Source organism: Rhinatrema bivittatum, chromosome 17 (assembly GCF_901001135.1).
Source record: "Rhinatrema bivittatum chromosome 17, aRhiBiv1.1, whole genome shotgun sequence".
NCBI lineage: Eukaryota > Metazoa > Chordata > Amphibia > Gymnophiona > Rhinatrematidae > Rhinatrema > Rhinatrema bivittatum.
This window is the reverse complement of record NC_042631.1, coordinates 11757526-11774560: the sequence shown is the minus strand read 5'-3', so window position 1 is coordinate 11774560 and position 17035 is coordinate 11757526. Positions and strand designations below refer to the sequence as shown.

Sequence of the window (17035 nt, the reverse complement as noted above, 5' to 3'; positions counted from 1 at the left end):
TTTTTGCAAAAGAAAAAAATTCCTTGATACAATCTATGAATTCTTCTTTTTCTGCTGGTGGCTAAATGTAGAGAAAAAAACAAAACATGGAGCATTACTTCTGATTCCACAAATCACGGATGCAAGAATTTGTGCTTTAAATTAATCCCATACAGAACCCTGCCCGTAGGTTTCTGAGGATGCCATGTGGTATCTACTTATGCCCGTGTTGTAATGTGCAGGATAGAAGAGATCCCCGCTTAGGGGTCCAAGTTAAAATCGGCATGTAATGTGCATCATCTGCTGATTTTAATGCAAGATATATGCCAGTAATGAGATGTGGAGTGCTGTCACATGGCAATGGCTGCGTCAAACAGAATATGTGACCATTGTAACACTACAATGCTTTGCATTAACCCCCTGCATTTTTTTTATTAACTTGGCCAGAGATGTCAGTCCAGTTAGGGAGAGCTGCAGGGGGCCCAATGTGAGGAGGTGGGAGGACATCAACGCAAGGTCTCACTGCCATCCCTCATCCCTCCTGTCAACATGAACATGCTACATTCCTCACAACACAAATCAGGCCCTTGCAAACTCACCCACCCTGGAACAGAAATCTAGGTCTCCAAGGACCATCATGCCCCATAAGTCCAAATGGGCCTTGTTGCTCCCCAACCTTCCTACTCAGTTGTGAAAAGGACCGCCAGACCGTCATCAGCAGGAGAGAACTGGTTTCCCCTCCTGCCAACGGGGATGCCAAATCCACGGTTGTGCCACTGCGCTCGGAGGCACCTGCCACGGGACAGCATTCCTTTTCCTTGTGAGGGAGGGGCATTTTTCATGTGCACTAATGTTATCAGGGAACCAGTGGTAATACACTCCTGCATGCAGATAATGCACATTACTGGTCATTAATGCTAGCACTCGGACCCTTTGAGAGTGCAGATGTGAAAATAGATTTCCAAAGGTGAAAATGGTAAAAAAAAAAAAAAGTTAGGGGTTTCAGTTTTACAGAATAGTGAGCAAAACGAAAATTTACGTCCTTTAATTTTTTGTACTGTAGAATTTAAAGGGCAATTTTTTTTCTTTTTTCATGAAACAGGAAAAATTCTGAATTCACCCACTTTGTTGCCTTCGTGTACTTCTTAATTTATTTGAAACTGAAGAAACACCATTGAACTGGGACTTTGCACCATTTCCCGGCGTCTGCGTGGAAATTCTAGCATTAAAGTCTTTGGCAAAGGGTTTCACAGAGACGCAGATGTCGATGAATATTCACAGAATGAACATTTTACTCTACACAGATTCTCCTCAATGAGCAAGCAGGATCAGCTTAACAATCAGTTGTTTGTCCCTACCTTTTACAGGTAAATGGTTTTGTGAAGGATAAAGTTGTTTTGGCTACCTAGGCTTAGTAGCAGATACATCATTGTCACTTGTTAAAGTAAAGCTTAAGAAACTGGCATACATATTGTCATGGCAAAAACATATGTACAATTTTAGCAAAATATTGCACTAGTAACATGTCTGTATTGTGATTGTGCTTCAATCCTTAGTTAGGAGCTTTCTCCCATGGACTGTAAGCAACTAAATGCCTCAGTGGTTTTGATCATTAAACCTTAAATTCCTAACATCTCTAGAATGGATGCACCTGGATGGAGGTGATAATGTGCCACAACTTGAACGGATTGCACTTCAATAATTACTGGTTTTTTCTTTTCATTTTTTTAGCTATTCTTTTTTTTTTTCTTTTTTACAATTGGATGTACTGTTTCAATGTGTTTACTTCTTTACACCACATTTTTTTTGTGCAATCACAATGCAGTTAATCACAAACACTACAAAAAAAAATATCTAGTATTCAGCTTTGTTATGAATAGTCTTCTCCTTCCCTATAGTTGTATGAGTCTTGTCCTTCTTCTTGTACAAATTCTTCTTTCTTTTCCCATCCATTTGGCCATGCACTGTTGACTTGGGTGGTAGCGCCATAAGACTTGGTGGTACCGTAATTTATGTAGCCTTGAGTGATGTCCCCAGTTTCCTCTGCAAGTTCATCTTCATCAATAAAGCCACATTTTTCTTCACTTGTTTTCTCAGGGTCTGCCCAAGGTTGTTTTTCACCAGAAGCAAATAGTCCGTAGAAGATAACTCCACCGTAATGAACTAACGCAGCAATAAGGAAGACATACTGCCATTCCTCCCGTGTCTATAAAAGCCGACAGAATCAGACAAAGCAGGTCTATTAAAAGGATGACTCTTTTTTTTTTAAATTATATTGGCATTTAATTATCCAGTATTGTCATTTAAACATCAAAGTGGGGTTACAACAAAATAAATCATACAACCCGATACAAAGCAACAGAAGCCCACTCCTTACTCCCCTCCCACTAGCATAAGTCATTCTTTGCAAGAGCAGACCAACACTCAAATGCAGTTCTGTTCTGCATCTGGAATGGTCAACGTGTCCATTTAGGGGTCATTTTGTATCTGGCCACATACGTTTTGATTTTACACCAATTTTCAAAGGGAAAACATGAATATATTTTCATTTTAAAAATGATCCCACCAAAACAACCTGCACGTATTTTCAGCTGCCAGTTTGTGTGGAGTTTTTTTTTCCAGGAAAAATTATATGCATGATTTTGAAAATGAAAAAAAAGTTTTATACATAAGTGCAAACCTAACCCCAACCCCACACCCAGGAATGTCTCTTGCCACGGCAAGTAAAAGTACATGCATAGGGGCCCTCAAATGTACTTTTACCAGCATATAGGTCTGGCAACTTTGCAAAAGGCCAGTTCCACAGTAAAGCCACAGAAACAGCTTTAAAAATTGCCCTCTTGTTTGAAGGGAAAGTAGTGCTTTGACCCCAGAAATGGCTGATTAGAAAATTGTGCAACTTTATACAGGAGAGTATCTTAGAGCAGCGGTTCTCAACCGGTGCGTCGCCTGGCTCCCGGTCCCTCCCGCTGCTCCTCCTTCCCCGCTGCCGTTGCCGCCGGGCTATCGGCACGTTCAAGCCCAGCGGGGAACGGCAGCGGTGCAAAAAAAAAAAAAAAAAAGCTGTGGCATCCGCGGCTGGGCCTTTTCTTCTTCCCGCGCCTGCATTTCCCCCCCCCTCCCCCGACCCGGAACAGGAAGTGGTGCGCGGGAAGAAGAAAGGCCGTGCGGCAAGAGAACCCACGCCTCGCGCGCCATCACGGCACACGTGGGGAAGCGCTGCTGCGGCCGTATGGCCCGACCGGTCTTCCTGTTCGGGGGGGGGGGGAGGGAGGAAGCGGACGTTGTGCGCTTCCGCTACCCCCCCCCCCCCCGACAGGAAGTTCGGACGCCGGAAGATAGCAGGAGGCCGGTGGCAGCAGGAGAGGCAGCTGATCTTCCTGCTCTGGGGGAGAAAGCGGAAGGGAAAGGAGAGAGCAGCAGGAGCCTCCCGCGATCGATGGAATTCTTCCTTCTTGGCCTGCGGGAGCTGGAGGAGGAGGAGCAGCTACCGTTTGTGCTGGGGGGGGAGGGGGAGAGGAAGTGAGTGACAGAAAGAGAGAGAAACAGCCAGCCAGCCTGTGTGTAAGTGAGAGAATGTGTGTGATTGAGAGCCTGTGTGTAAGTGAGAGAATGTGTGTGATTGAGAGCCTGTGTGTAAGTGAGAGAATGTGAGTGTGATTGAGAGCCTGTGTGTAAGTGAGAGAATGTATTTGATCGAGAGCATGTGTGTGATTGAGAGAAACTGGTCAGAGAGCTGATGTATGTGTATATGGGAGAGACAATGAAAGTGACTGCTCAAGGAGATGACTGATGTGTATGTGAGAGTGTGAGACAGTCAGGGATGTGTGTGTGTGTGTGTGTGTGTGAGAGAGAGAGAGAGAGAAAGCATGGAAGTGAGAAATCTGGGTATGTGAGAAAGCATTGGAGTAAGAAGCCTGGTGTTGTGGGGGTGTATGTGAAAGAAAGCATGGGAGTGAGAAGCCTGATTATGTGAGAGAGAGCATGGGAGTGGGAAGCCTGTGTGTGTGCATGTATATGAGAGAGACTGGTTGGTAAGGTGACGGTGTGACTGGTGTGTATGTGAATGTGAGAGAGAGAATGTGATTCAGGGAATGAGAAGCCTGTGCACGTGGAGAGCGAGCATGGAAATGAGAGAGAGACTGGGTGTGTGTGTGTGTGTAACAGAGAAAGTGATTATGGGAATGAGAAGCCTGTGCATGTGAAGAGAGTGAGCATGGGAGTGAGAACCTGGGTGTGTGTGAGACACAGCATGGGAGGGAGAAGCCTGTGTATGTAAGACAGAACATGGAAGTGGGAAGCCTGTGTGTGTGTGTATGCATGAGAGAGATCAGGTGACGGGTGTGTGTGAGAGAGAGAGAGAGAGAGAGAGAAAGTGATTATGGGAATGAGAAGCCTGTGCAGGTGAAGAGTGGGCATGGGAGTGAGAAACCTGTGTGTGTGAGACACAGCATGGGAGTGAGAAGCCTGTATATCTGAAAGAGAACATGAGAGTGGGAAGCCTATGTGTGTGTGTATATGCATGAGAGAGATCAGGTGACTGGTGTGTGTGTGTATGTGAGAGAGAGAAAGAAAGTGATTATGGGAATAAGAAGCCTGTGCATGTGAAGAGTGAGCATGGGAGTGAGAAAGCTGGGAGTGTGTGAGATACAGCATGGGAGTGAGAAGCCTGTATATCTGAAAGAGAACATGGGAATGGGAAGCCTGTGTGTGTGTGTAAGCATGAGAGAGATCAGGTCACTGGTGTGTGTGTATGTGGGAGAGAAAGAAAGTGATTATGGGAATGAGAAGCCTGTGCATGTGGAGAGAACAAGCATGGGAGTGAGAGACTGGTGAGTGTATGTGAGAAAGAGAAAGTGATTATGAGAGTGAGAAGCCCATATATGTAAGTGGAACACGGGAGTGGGAAGCCTGTGTGTGTGTGTGTATGGCATGAGAGAAACTGTTCAGGAAGGTGACTGGTGTGTTTGTCAAAGACTGGGAGATGATTGGTGTGTGAGAGACAGAAACTGGTCATGGGGGCATGACTGGTATGGTGTGTGTGTGTGTGTGTGTGAGAGACATGGGCCCTAAGGAAGAGGACCATGAGTATAGAGCTTAGCCACTACTGCTGCTTCTGGTGTGTGCTACAGCCTGCATGGAAGAGGAGTAGGAGAGCTGCTGGAGGGGGTAAGTAAAGGTGGCTTTTTAAGTTTATTTTTCTTGATTGACTGCTATTTTAATTATTTAATATTATGTGATGTGTCTGCTTTTTTTGAAATATTTTATTGGTGTTTGGAGAATTTTTAATAGTTTTTATGAGTTTTTTAATTGTTGGATGTTATTCTGTTCATAGTTGTTGTGAAACATTTATTCTGCTTATTACTATAGTTTTACAATTATATCTGTGTGGGGATCTATAGCTGCTTGCTAGTTCTGTTTTCCTAATAAGAGGTGTATTGGTTTTTAGGGCCTGATTTAATATTTGTAGTGTTGCCTTTTCATAGATAGGGTTGCTCCTGTTTGAGTGTATTCCATAATACAGGTGTAACTGTGTGTGGATTAGTTTATGTGCATTACTACAGATCCTGGGAGTATGTTAGGTCGGTTCTGTGTCTGTTACAGAGATATTTTACTAGCATGTAAGTGTTTTATCAGTCTTATTTGTTGCGTTTTCTCAAGAGGACATGCATTGGTGGTAAACTGCTGTCTTTTCATAAGTAGGGCTATTGAGCCTGAAAGTAGAAGGAGTTTGAGTTGCTGTTACTGAGATGACACCAGAACCAGAATATCTTTTTTGTAGAGTGAGTTGAATGGGGAATGTCATAATTCTGCTTTACATCCATTATTGTGGATCAGGGGGGTTCCCGTGGATGCAAACTGTACATTTACATCTAGCCCTGTGACGATCATGGGTCAGTGTGTCACGCATGTGAGAACCATCTGTCAGGTGTGTCCCGACAGAAAAAAGGTTGAGAACCACTGTCTTAGACAACCCTTAAAAGGACTAAATGCCTGGTCCATCTTAAGACAGCCCAGAGGGAAGTTTGCATCTGCGGTTTTCACCTAAGCACAGGGATAAGAGTTTGGGCCCAGCTGGGAACTGCAGGCTCTGGGGATTGGGAGAAGGCAGCTCCTTCAATGTCTCTGTCCTGACTGCACGATGAATTTTAAAATCCTGTCGTGCGCCAAAACCGGGAGATATGCAGACAAGTTGGGCTCATGCGTGCGGATTACAAAAGCTGCTGGGATATGCGTGTACACGCCTCTGCTTGCACAAAGAAAATGTTTCTTAAAAGGGGTGGGGTCTGGGCATGGTCTGGGTGGGCCATGAGCATTCTGAGGTTGTACAATGAAATTTGCGCATACGTGCTTTACACGCACTGGCGCACACCGGGATCCCCTGCATTTAATTTTACTTCTGCTATGGATGACGTGCAAGTTTAAAACCAAAACAATTTAAGCGATTCAGCGGGGGTTTTAAGGGTCAGGGCTATCAGGAGGAAAGGGAGGCTAATAGGGAGGCTAATAAACTAGGGGGGGTTGGAAGTCCTATCCGTTAAATGGGCAAACTGGGAACAAACTGGAAAAATTAGCAATGGTGTCAGTGCTTGTCCCTTATAAAATGTCTCCATTTATGTGGTAGAAGTGGGATTTGCGTGCACATGTGCTCATCCATTTAAAATTGAGTGCACATGTATGTATGTCCAAGCTATTTTGTGATGAGCGCAAGTACACACGTATGTTATAAAATGTCATGTCCTTGGATGTGGGCCAACGAACACGCACACCTGTGTGCTTACTTGCCTGTTTAAAAGTTATCATCCCTGAGTATAAGGAGAAGGCAGCTCCTTCAACATTTCCGTCCCGTGTGTTTAACTTTTGCTTTGTGAGGAGAAGGCAACTCCTGTTATATCTGTCCTACTGTGAGTGCTGTAACTTTGAATTGTGCTGCTGAGGTAAGCAGACTCCTTTTTGTTACTAATTTTCCTGCACTGTAATAAAGCATTGCTCTATGAAGGAAAGACTAGTGCCCAGCGTGTACTGTCCTCCACTGAAGCCTAAGACCGCTCGTGCTGAGTTACAGACTGATAAATGTGTACTTTGGGGCAGATTTTAAAAGCCCTACGTGCGCAGAGCCTATTTTGCATAGGCCCAGCGACGCGTGCAAGCCCCGGGGCGCACGCATGTCCCGGGGCTTTGTGAAAGGGGTGGGGCGGGCCAAATCGGGGGCAGGACCGAGGCCTATGGCACAGTGGCTGTGCCGGGGGATCGCGCGCCGGCGGTTGGCCGGCGCGCACAACCTACACCTGCCCAGAGACAGGCGCAACTTATGCAATAAAGGTTTAGGGGGGAGGTTTAGGTAGGGCTGGGGGGTGGATTAGGTAGGGGAAGGGAGGGAAAGGTGGGGGAAGGGAGGGAACAGGGAAAGCCATCGGGATTCCCCTAGGGCTCGGAACAAGTGTGCACCCCCTTGCGCGCACCGACCTCGGATTTTATAACATGCACGTGACTGCGTCAGCATTTTATGAAATCGGGTATACATTTGCGCGCACAAATGTACGCCTGCGCGTACCTTTTAAAATACAGCCCTTTGTGCGCATAGGTGAGAGGCACTCCAGGAAGTGGAGTTTGGCAGGTGTCAAGTCTTACATGCAGTCTTTTTTTATTTTAAAAAGTATGTATGTAGATTCTCTCAGCAGAGATACTGCACCAAATAGAAGGTGGAAATATCCATGCATAGTTTTGATGGAATAATTTTTAAAGTGGACTTATGTATGTAAGTCCATTTTGAAAATTGTTTTAACTTATGAATTTATTTTCCAGCTAACGTGCAATATTACAAAATGACCCCTAGGGAAGGTAACTTTAAAACAGCCGAGTGGGCATACATGAACGCAGGTATGCCGGCTTGCATCCATGGACACGGCCATTTTATAACATGCGCGCATATATACTACATCTTATAAAATTGGCTGGATGCGCGTAAATGTGGGCGCCATTTTATATGGATGCACGCATGTGCCACTTCTATTGCATAAGTGGGGGGATGACGCAATTATCAGTTAAACCAGTTCAATCCCACTTTGCCCAGTTACAGGATAGGACTTCCTAACCCCCCTATCTAACTAACTTCCCTTTTACCCTACCTGCCCCAAACCTTAAAAACCCTCTGACTAGCCTAGTCTTTTTTGTTTTATAACTTGCACACCATCTACAGCAGAAGTAAAGTTATGAAGTAGGGGACCCCAATGAACACTCGTGCACATAAATATGCGCTGGTTTCCATTTAAATTCCTGGAACAGCCATGCTCATGTCCTGCCCCTTTTTCAGACTTTCTCTTTCGTGTGTGTAACGGGAGATAGGTGCATCCATGGATGCTTCTTAAAATACATGCGTGCGCCAGCCCAATAGATGCGCAAATCTTCCTGATTTGGTGCATGTAGGGCTTTTAAAGTCTACCTCTTAATGTATTCTGTTCCACAAAGGATGCATTAAATAAGATTTCATAGGCTGCAGAAGAACTCGAAATAAAGGCCAATATGTTAGCCTACGGAAATTAGGTTTTAGAAGTGGCAATAAACACAGAGTATGATTTCTTTCATGCAAAAGTTTAAATTTATGCCATCAATATCCAAATGATTACTTATTGGAGCAGGCATGAATCTACTCCCTCCAGGAGTAATATAAAATTACTGTATTGTCACACATCAAGCAAAATAAATCTCCTGCTGACCATAGAATAATTTGATGATTCATTATATGAAAAAAAAGTAACTTTGATTTACCTTGTGCTTTGTCATTGCTCCAACGATGATAGGACAAACCATTCCGGACAATGTGCCAACTCCATTGGAAATGCCCATCAAGATGCTGGCATACCGAGGGGCAATATCCAAGTGGTTAACATTGAAACCTATTGGGGAAACACACATTTTATTCAGGCTGTAAGCAAACAGTTGGGTTTATTTTTCTGTAGAATTCTAGGCACTTGTTCTCTGTGAGAACTAAAGGTGCTGGTCAGATAAGAGAGCAATATTACCAAAACACATTTTTGTAGCAATTGAGCAATAAGAATAAGCTTTTCCTTCCTGATTTTCATTTCCCCAAAAGAAATGAGGAAATGAAGTTTTGAAAAGTTTTCCACTTCCTGTATATACCAGAAAACTCGGTGGATGTGGCTCTGTTTATCAGCATAAACCTAAGTTGGTCTCAGTCTGATAAATGTAGAAGGCAATTTCCAAATGGTTATTTCCCCAGGTAAAAGAGCTTTTTAAGAACTGCCCACTCCGTACATGGTAAAAGTGTGCATCTTGTTTCACAATGCATGTAATTCTTTCCAAGTTTTCATGGAGGTGTTTCCAGAGTAAGAACACAAGAACATGCCATGCTGGGTCAGACCAAGGGTCCATCAAGCCCAGCATCCTGTGCCAAACCAGGCCATAAGAACCTGGCAAGTACCCAAACACTAAGAAGATCCCATGCTACTGATACCAGTAACAGCAGTGGCTATTCCCTAAGTAAACTTGATTAATAGCAGTTTATGGAGGAGAGGCAACAATGCACATAGTTTTGTTTGAAAAAAGTATCTGCAGAAAAGACAGATACATATCTCTCCAGGTACTTTTTCTTTTTTTTTTTTGGGTGGATGTGGGGGGGGGGGGGGGGGGGTCAGTTCTCAAACGGAAAGTAAGAGTTCACTTTCTCTTTGAACCCTGTTGTCAGATCCGCCAGTAAAACTAGTGTGGACTTTTCACCTGCCTGCCCCCATGTCATATGAATGTAGTATGGTCCCACTTCCCCCAGTGATATTCTTTGGTCAAGTGACTTTATCCCTCATTGCCTCAGGTGCCAACTTAAAGGTGAATTTTAAAAATGGTATGCACATAAAAATCAGCATCTACACATGGAAGTAGCCTCTGCTTGCATACTTTATAATTTATAAACATTAAATCTATGCATGTATTTTCCATTTTGCACACACATATACATATATATATGCTTAAAAGAGGGACGGTCCAGGGGCATTCCAGTTCAGGAACAACAGCTGCAGACAAAAGTTGCTATTTTAAAAGACGCTTAGGCACGTACATTTGGCAACGTACTCGCGGAATGTTACACCTGCTAATTATCTGATGTAAGTGATATCAGATCTGTTTATTGTGTAGTACTGACTAGAGATGTGAATCAGAACCGGAATCGGTTCGGATTCCGGTTCCGATTCACATGTGGGGTTTTTTTATCGGGCCCGATCGCGGTTTTGTTTATCAGCTGCGCCCAAGCCGATAAGCAAAAAACCCACCCCGACCCTTTAAAATGAATCCCTTAGCTTCCCCCACCCTCTCGACCCCCCTAAAAACATTTTACAGGTACCTGGTGCTCCAGTGGGGGTCCCGGGAGCGATCTCCCGCTCTCGGGCCATCGGCTGCCACTAATAAAAATGGCGCCGATGGCCTTTGCCCTTACCATGTGACAGGGTATCCGTGCCATTGGCCGGCCCCTGTCACATAGAGGGAGGACTGGATGGCCCACTTATGCACATATGTTGCTGTTTTGCACGCGTAAGGCTATTAAAATCTACCTCTTCGTGAATAATAATAAATACAATATTTCCATGAAAAATAGAGAGAAGGCTTGACGCATTAGCCAAAGTGCTATTGTTAAAGCTGTAGGTAGTACTGCTCAATCAAGAATGGACACATTTCTGCCTCATTGTGAATCTCACCCACCTCAAATGCATTTGACACTTAACAGAAAACTGCATTTCACACTCATTTGAGGGAACATGAGGATTATACTTTTCCTATAAACGTCTCACCAGATATGGCAAATCCACTGAAGCCAACGGCAAGGACTAAGAACGAAATGGCCACTCCTCTACTATGAGAGTATCCTACCACCAGCAGAAGAGTTGCCTCCATGCCAAATCCTTGTAAAGAAAGGGAAGAAAAGCATGATGGGAAAGATGCAAATTAGCATTTTGCTGTTTGTAGGAGACCACTTTTTAAAAATAATCTGAAAATCTAAATTGTTGAAATGTCCAGCAAATCAAGTAGATCAGCAACAATTATTTCCTTCAGTAGCAATTCATTTAACATGACAAGAACATTTCATCAGTATTTTATTGATGTATTTTATTCTGAGATATTCGATTACTGCATAGACTGATGTAAACCACTTTGGCTTGAACTTATTTCAAGGAAGGTGGTATAAAAGTATAACACAGCATTGTATGTGGAGATTATTTTCTCAGACATAGCAATTTGAATACTTTATTCAAGATAGTAAAAAAAGGAAAATTCTCTATATGCGTTATTCATCTCAACATTGCAGGAATGTGCAAATGTTCTATTCTAGAGTTTCTAAGTTCATTCTAGAAGGTAGCGCAAGTTACATTTAAATTCTCAGTTTGATATCAACAATCTGATTGCTTGAAATATAATTGACTGCATGGTAGTTAATGGCTTCTACTCTTATTAAAATTCTGAAAACCCTCTATGAAAAATTATTTTTTTTCGTTATTACAGCAATATTAGTTCTATCCAGTCTTCAGTTCCTGTTTACAGGACTCGTTTGTGTTTCATGTTCTTAAATATCCAGAAAATAAGTCCATTGAAATCCATAGCTGCTGCAAATGATACATGCCATGTTGATGTATCAGGGGAATACAGATAATATTAGTAATAAACCTTCTTACCCCCACAATTCATTATCTTTCTTACAGTAGTAGTAGAAAGAATTTCTTTGCTTCGGAGAAAATCTGCAATCTGTCCCCCAATGGGCACGATAATCGTCATCACGAGATGTGGCACAGCAGATAACATGCCCACCTGATAAAATAATCAGTAGGAGAAGATGTCTGTGTCAAACAGCAGGAGTATGCATTGTGAAATGAATCTCGAATATTTTTTTTTTTTTGCATCTATAAGTCAAGATTCCTTCAGGCTTGTTCCATAAGCATGATGAACTATATAGCATGTTTTTATTTTTATAATAGTTAAGTTTCTATTGCTTGTTTTGTCAGTCACATTTTCCACATCATGAACACATTTTATAATACAAGAAACAGGAAAGTAGTAGCAAATACTAAAACTGTAAATTACCATAGGACTAGATGTACAGAACATCTTTCTCATTGCCACAAACTGGGAGAAATCATGTAATACTTCTGAGCCATAGTAAGTTAGTAGATAAGAACCATTTGTTTGACTTAGTCTGCCTAGTTGTCCCTACTTACACTGCTCTAGGTAAGGATATCTCCCATCTGTCAGCAGTACAAGCTGTCCGCCTATGCTGCTCTAGCTCTGGTTATCACCCTCCTTCGCCCTTACTGTGCTGAGGAAATCTCCCAGCTGCCATATATACAATCTCATCTATCCGCAGGAAATACGTCCTTAGCTGAGGGGTGCCTGCAGTCCACCTGCCACCTCTCTCACATTATGGGGCCGATGCAATACCATGCACTAGCCACTGCGCATGGCTTAACACGCGATTGGATGCACATTTTGGACATGCGTCCATAATCCTCAATCTAATACGGGGGATTAGCACTTCCAAAATTCGCATCCAGATCACTGCATAGCTAATAGCGCTCATCACATGGAAATTCATGTAGATGAGGCTATTAGCGAATCCCAGCAATCCAATAAATTTTCTGCGCAGCCAATGTGCCCTTGAAATGCAGCAAATTTACGAGGCTGGCATAAAAGTATGCCATGCTCAAGGGCACCTTGAAAAAAAAAGAAAAATCCTGTTTTTGAGATTCCTCCTAATAGTATCGTCATGATACTAGGTAGGAGGAATCAAACAAAGCAGTATTTAGTTTAAAAAAAAAAAAAGTTTTTGAAAAAAGAATTTCTGGACGTCCAATACACACACAAGATACATGGTGGTCCAGGCCATGTATCTTGTGCATATCTATGTTGATAGCGGGAGAAAACGGACGCTCGTAGATTGAGCAGCCACCTCTCCTGTGCAGCCGATGCCAAGGAGGTGCTAGGGACGCACATCTTTCCCTAGCGCCTCCTTTTTAGCGTAACCCCAGGAGAGGTGGCTGGGCGTGCGTTAGGAAAACGGGGGCGCTCAACACTGGGCGCCTGTTTTCTGTGCACAATTATTGCATCGGCTCCTATACCTGAAAATGTCCCAAATCTCTTTCACTGCTGTGTGTTAGGAGACCTTAACCTTCCCTTCGTGGAAGCTTGACATAACAGAGTATGGTTATCTGCCCTTTTGGGGCTTCCTCTGCTCAGAGCAGATAAAACATGTGTGTCCATGCCTAGATCCAAACCCAGGCGCTCCATTTCTTTTACCCTTCCTCTTCCCACCCCTCTTCTTATCACTGCCCTATGTATCTGCTCCGCACATTAACATCTACAAAGTAATTAGGTAAAGAAAATATTTTTAAAAGGCTAATATGGTTAAGATGCAAACTTACAGGAATAGAGGGGGTCTTAAATCCTGAGCAGGAGCTCAATAGCTTGAACCTTTGAATGTTCATTACGCTTACGAAGGAATCATCTCCACTGACTTTTTTGTAAAATTGAATGAAATACCAATAAAGCATTTTATAAACTGCTTAAATAAAATGAAATGTACAGTGTCCAGGCCTAAAATATGGATAGGTAAATAATTTTCAACAAACTCATAAGCCTGAATGATTTAGCTCTATGACATGGTTATAGATCAGCAGCACACCAGGACATTAGCACAAAAAGTCAAATTAGCCAAATGTTGTTGGTCATTTTAGGGAACAAATAGAACCCTGTTACATGGCTGCCATGCAAGGATTGATATGAACAGATTAAGAACCAGTGGAATTATTTCTGAAGACAATTAGAAGACTGATGATAAAGAAACCATTTACAATAAGGGTGATGCCCATTTCAGGAACTATAATACAATTATAAATCACTATATAAAAATTGTAACCTGTCAATTAGCTTATCAAAAAGTTCTCGGCTGTAAATTCAGAAGCCTTGTATGTCATCCATGCATCATTAGGCCACTGCCAGACATTTTTAAGAGATGCCTCAATATTTCAGGATTTTCTCACTTCCAAACATTTTTTCAAGCAGATAATGAAGCAACTTTCTCTAAATTTGTGCGAAGCAAACTACTAACGGTCTTTAATGACTTTAGAATATGAGACCTTTGCATCTGAAGTACTGCAGGCATTAAAGAAGAAAATGAGGCATCACGGTAGAAAGTGCATGAGCTAGAATACAAAGCCTCATTAATCTATGCTCAAGAATGCACATTTTAATGCTGGTTAATTTTGCACGGAATAGAATAATGAGACCGTTAAAAGACTGATATAATTTCCCCTTTCTTACATAACAATAAGGGAGTGGCACTAAGTTTGATGTTATCTGTCTATTTGAGATATTTGTGGGATCATTCAGAAATGCAGAAGCATATCAGGGATGCCTCTGCGCCTTCACATAGATTGTAGGGCCTCCCAATCAAACCTAGAAACCACACAGTAGAAAATAATGGTTTTCGAGTTTTGCCTCATATTTTTGCATTTACTCCTCCAGTACAGGGTGGATTTCTCTTTACTGTTTGCCGAAAAGCCCAACACTGCGCAAAGTAGTTACTTTGAACCCATAAAGTGTAGATAAGGTGAATAGTTTCCAAAGAAGAGCTGGCTGCAAATTAAGGAGGTCATCCAGGACTCTCCAGCAGGCTGAGTAAATCTAGCAGTAACCAACAATGAACCATGAAAGTGGGGTCTCAACTGCTCTTTATTGAACTGTAATATAATGTGTGATATCATTATTATCGACAAATATGAAATCTACAGTTATGTTAGTAAAGCCACAATTCCCCAGACACCAGCCATTTGGGTATAGTAGGCTGTTGGTGGGCTACCATCCAGAAGGCCAGATGTTCAGGTAACAGTCCTGCTAGTATCAGTAGCCATTTAGGTTATTATGAAGCTTTGTGGCTGGACATGGGAAGAAGGGCGGGAAATTCAGGGATCCTGTATATTCATCAACCCAACAGGGTGGAATACAGGGGAGGAAGATGACAGAACCTGTCCCAGATAAAGAGCAACATCTTACATGCGGTAACGGACTCCTGCTGGAAGCTGGGATATAGCCTTAGCAGTGCGGATAACTTGCCAGACTGAATGGGTGAGTTGGTCTTTTTCTGCCATCATGTACCTTGTTAATATTTAACAGGAGAGCAAATTTCATAGAAGTTTGGGAAGCCTGATCCTGGTATACGCAGACTGCCCAGAATAAGTCCCCTCAGCTCATGCAGTTAATAGGTTTTAGATGATGAATCAAGCGCTTAGCTTCCTAGTAATTTAACTGAGGCAAAAATAACAAACATCCATAAATATATTTATTATATTATGAGTTAATTTTGATGTTTAATCTCTTCTTTTTTTTTTTGTAATCTATTTTGCATACTGATAATTTACAAATACATTGGCTAAACATTGTCGCTAATTCCCCTCGCATTTATTATAATGTATTATGAAATATGATGACAAATCATAGCTTTAATATCTGCTTCTAAAAAAAAAACTGTACTTAGATTTGGAATTTAAAATATTGTAGTGCAGGAGGTTTCTATTAGCCATTTTGGCCCTGAAGAAGTTTATTGGTAGGATAAGATAGCTTTTAATCGGTCAGCATAAGAATTCTCCAGGAGCTCTCAAGATTGCGGTAACAAAGGGAGAACCCCCTTAGTATGTGCGGCTCATAGCAACCTTAGAGGATGACTGCCAGTCATCCCATCTCGTAGCTTCTTCAGATGAAGTGTTTGGAGAGCATACAATGCAGGCCACTACAGTTTCCTGCAGGCAATCTTTAAGGACACAAAGGCTCCCACAGGGAGCTCCATTGTTTTCCATGGAGCTTATCTATGGTTCCCCCAAAGATTTCTGCAGGCTCCAAACCGAAATCTGCAGCATTTTCGCCTTCTGCCCTGAGCAGCACTCCCGCAAGAGATAATAGTATGACGGATCTGGTGGGGAAATACCTTGCTGATTTCGAATCCAAACACCTCCTCAAAGTAAGCAGGTTGACTAATAAGGAGCAAATAGAACGTCCAACTTCTGCAGAAGTTTGCGACAATTATTGCATAGACAGGCATTGAGGTAAAAAACTTTCTCCAGGGAGTCTTGAATTTCTGGAAAGCAAACAGAAGGAGCGGTCAGCATTTTATGCAATGCTCATTGTTTTCCTCATCATTTAGAATTTATCCTTTCACAGGAATGAGTAAATATAGTAAACAGCACAAATGAAGGTGGAGAACCCACGCACCGTGTTGTGCCTCTCTGACCGTGGGGAGGGACAGAACCCCAAAATTAATAATTAAACTCATGACAAAAGTAGTAATAGCAAAGCTTGGCATCTCCAGGTTGCATGTGAGGAACTCAGGTGGCTCAAATGTCCACTATTAGTCCCCAAAGCCTCATGAACATGAATTAAGGAGTTCAGAGGGTTTAAGCGTGGCTTAAACATGCCGAGGAGAACAGGTTTTAGAGCCAGAAATGTTCTCTGGGAGTATGAGATTGACAGTACAAGCTTTGCAGAATAAAATTATTCTAGGGTCAAAGAACATATTTACTGACGAAAAATGTCACCAAATATCACTGATAAGGTCTTAAAGGACGCGACATGAGGAAGATTAACATTCTTACTTCTAATGCACCTAAAAGATTAGCGCTTTCTCCAATGCTTTCTTCTATATATTTGCGTTCCTCATCTGTGATCGTTGGATGTTTTGCAGGACTTTCATATGACACCAACAGCCAAAACATGTACCAAAAAATTCCAAAGCTTCCTATTTCAAGCACAAGAAAGACAATTATTTAGAATGGAAAATATTGTACAATCACAGAAATATTTTCAGATATCAAATCATTCCTGATTGTAGAAGACTAAAAGAGCATTGCCCTTGACAATAGTCTGGTGTAACATCAGGACCTGGGTATGCTGTTAGGGCCGGATTTTAGAAGACTTAAGCGCGTGGCCGGGCCTTACACGCACCGGGTCAATTTTCAAAGGGCCCAGCCACGCATGTAAACCCCCGGGACGCGTGTAAGTCCCGGGGTTA

At 42.5% G+C, this 17035-nt stretch overlaps 1 protein-coding gene across 1 annotated transcript in view; it reads right to left on the bottom strand.

Annotated features, from left to right (window-relative positions):
• Nucleotides 1–1849: 1849 nt before the first annotated feature.
• The window catches only part of SLC17A6 (solute carrier family 17 member 6), a 33494-nt gene continuing 18308 nt past the window's right edge, over nucleotides 1850–17035 (bottom strand). The window contains 6 exon segments of the mRNA XM_029582788.1: nucleotides 1850–2185; nucleotides 8749–8876; nucleotides 10779–10889; nucleotides 11658–11790; nucleotides 15956–16105; nucleotides 16620–16762. Of these exon segments, the coding sequence (XP_029438648.1) occupies nucleotides 1850–2185; nucleotides 8749–8876; nucleotides 10779–10889; nucleotides 11658–11790; nucleotides 15956–16105; nucleotides 16620–16762 (1001 nt within the window).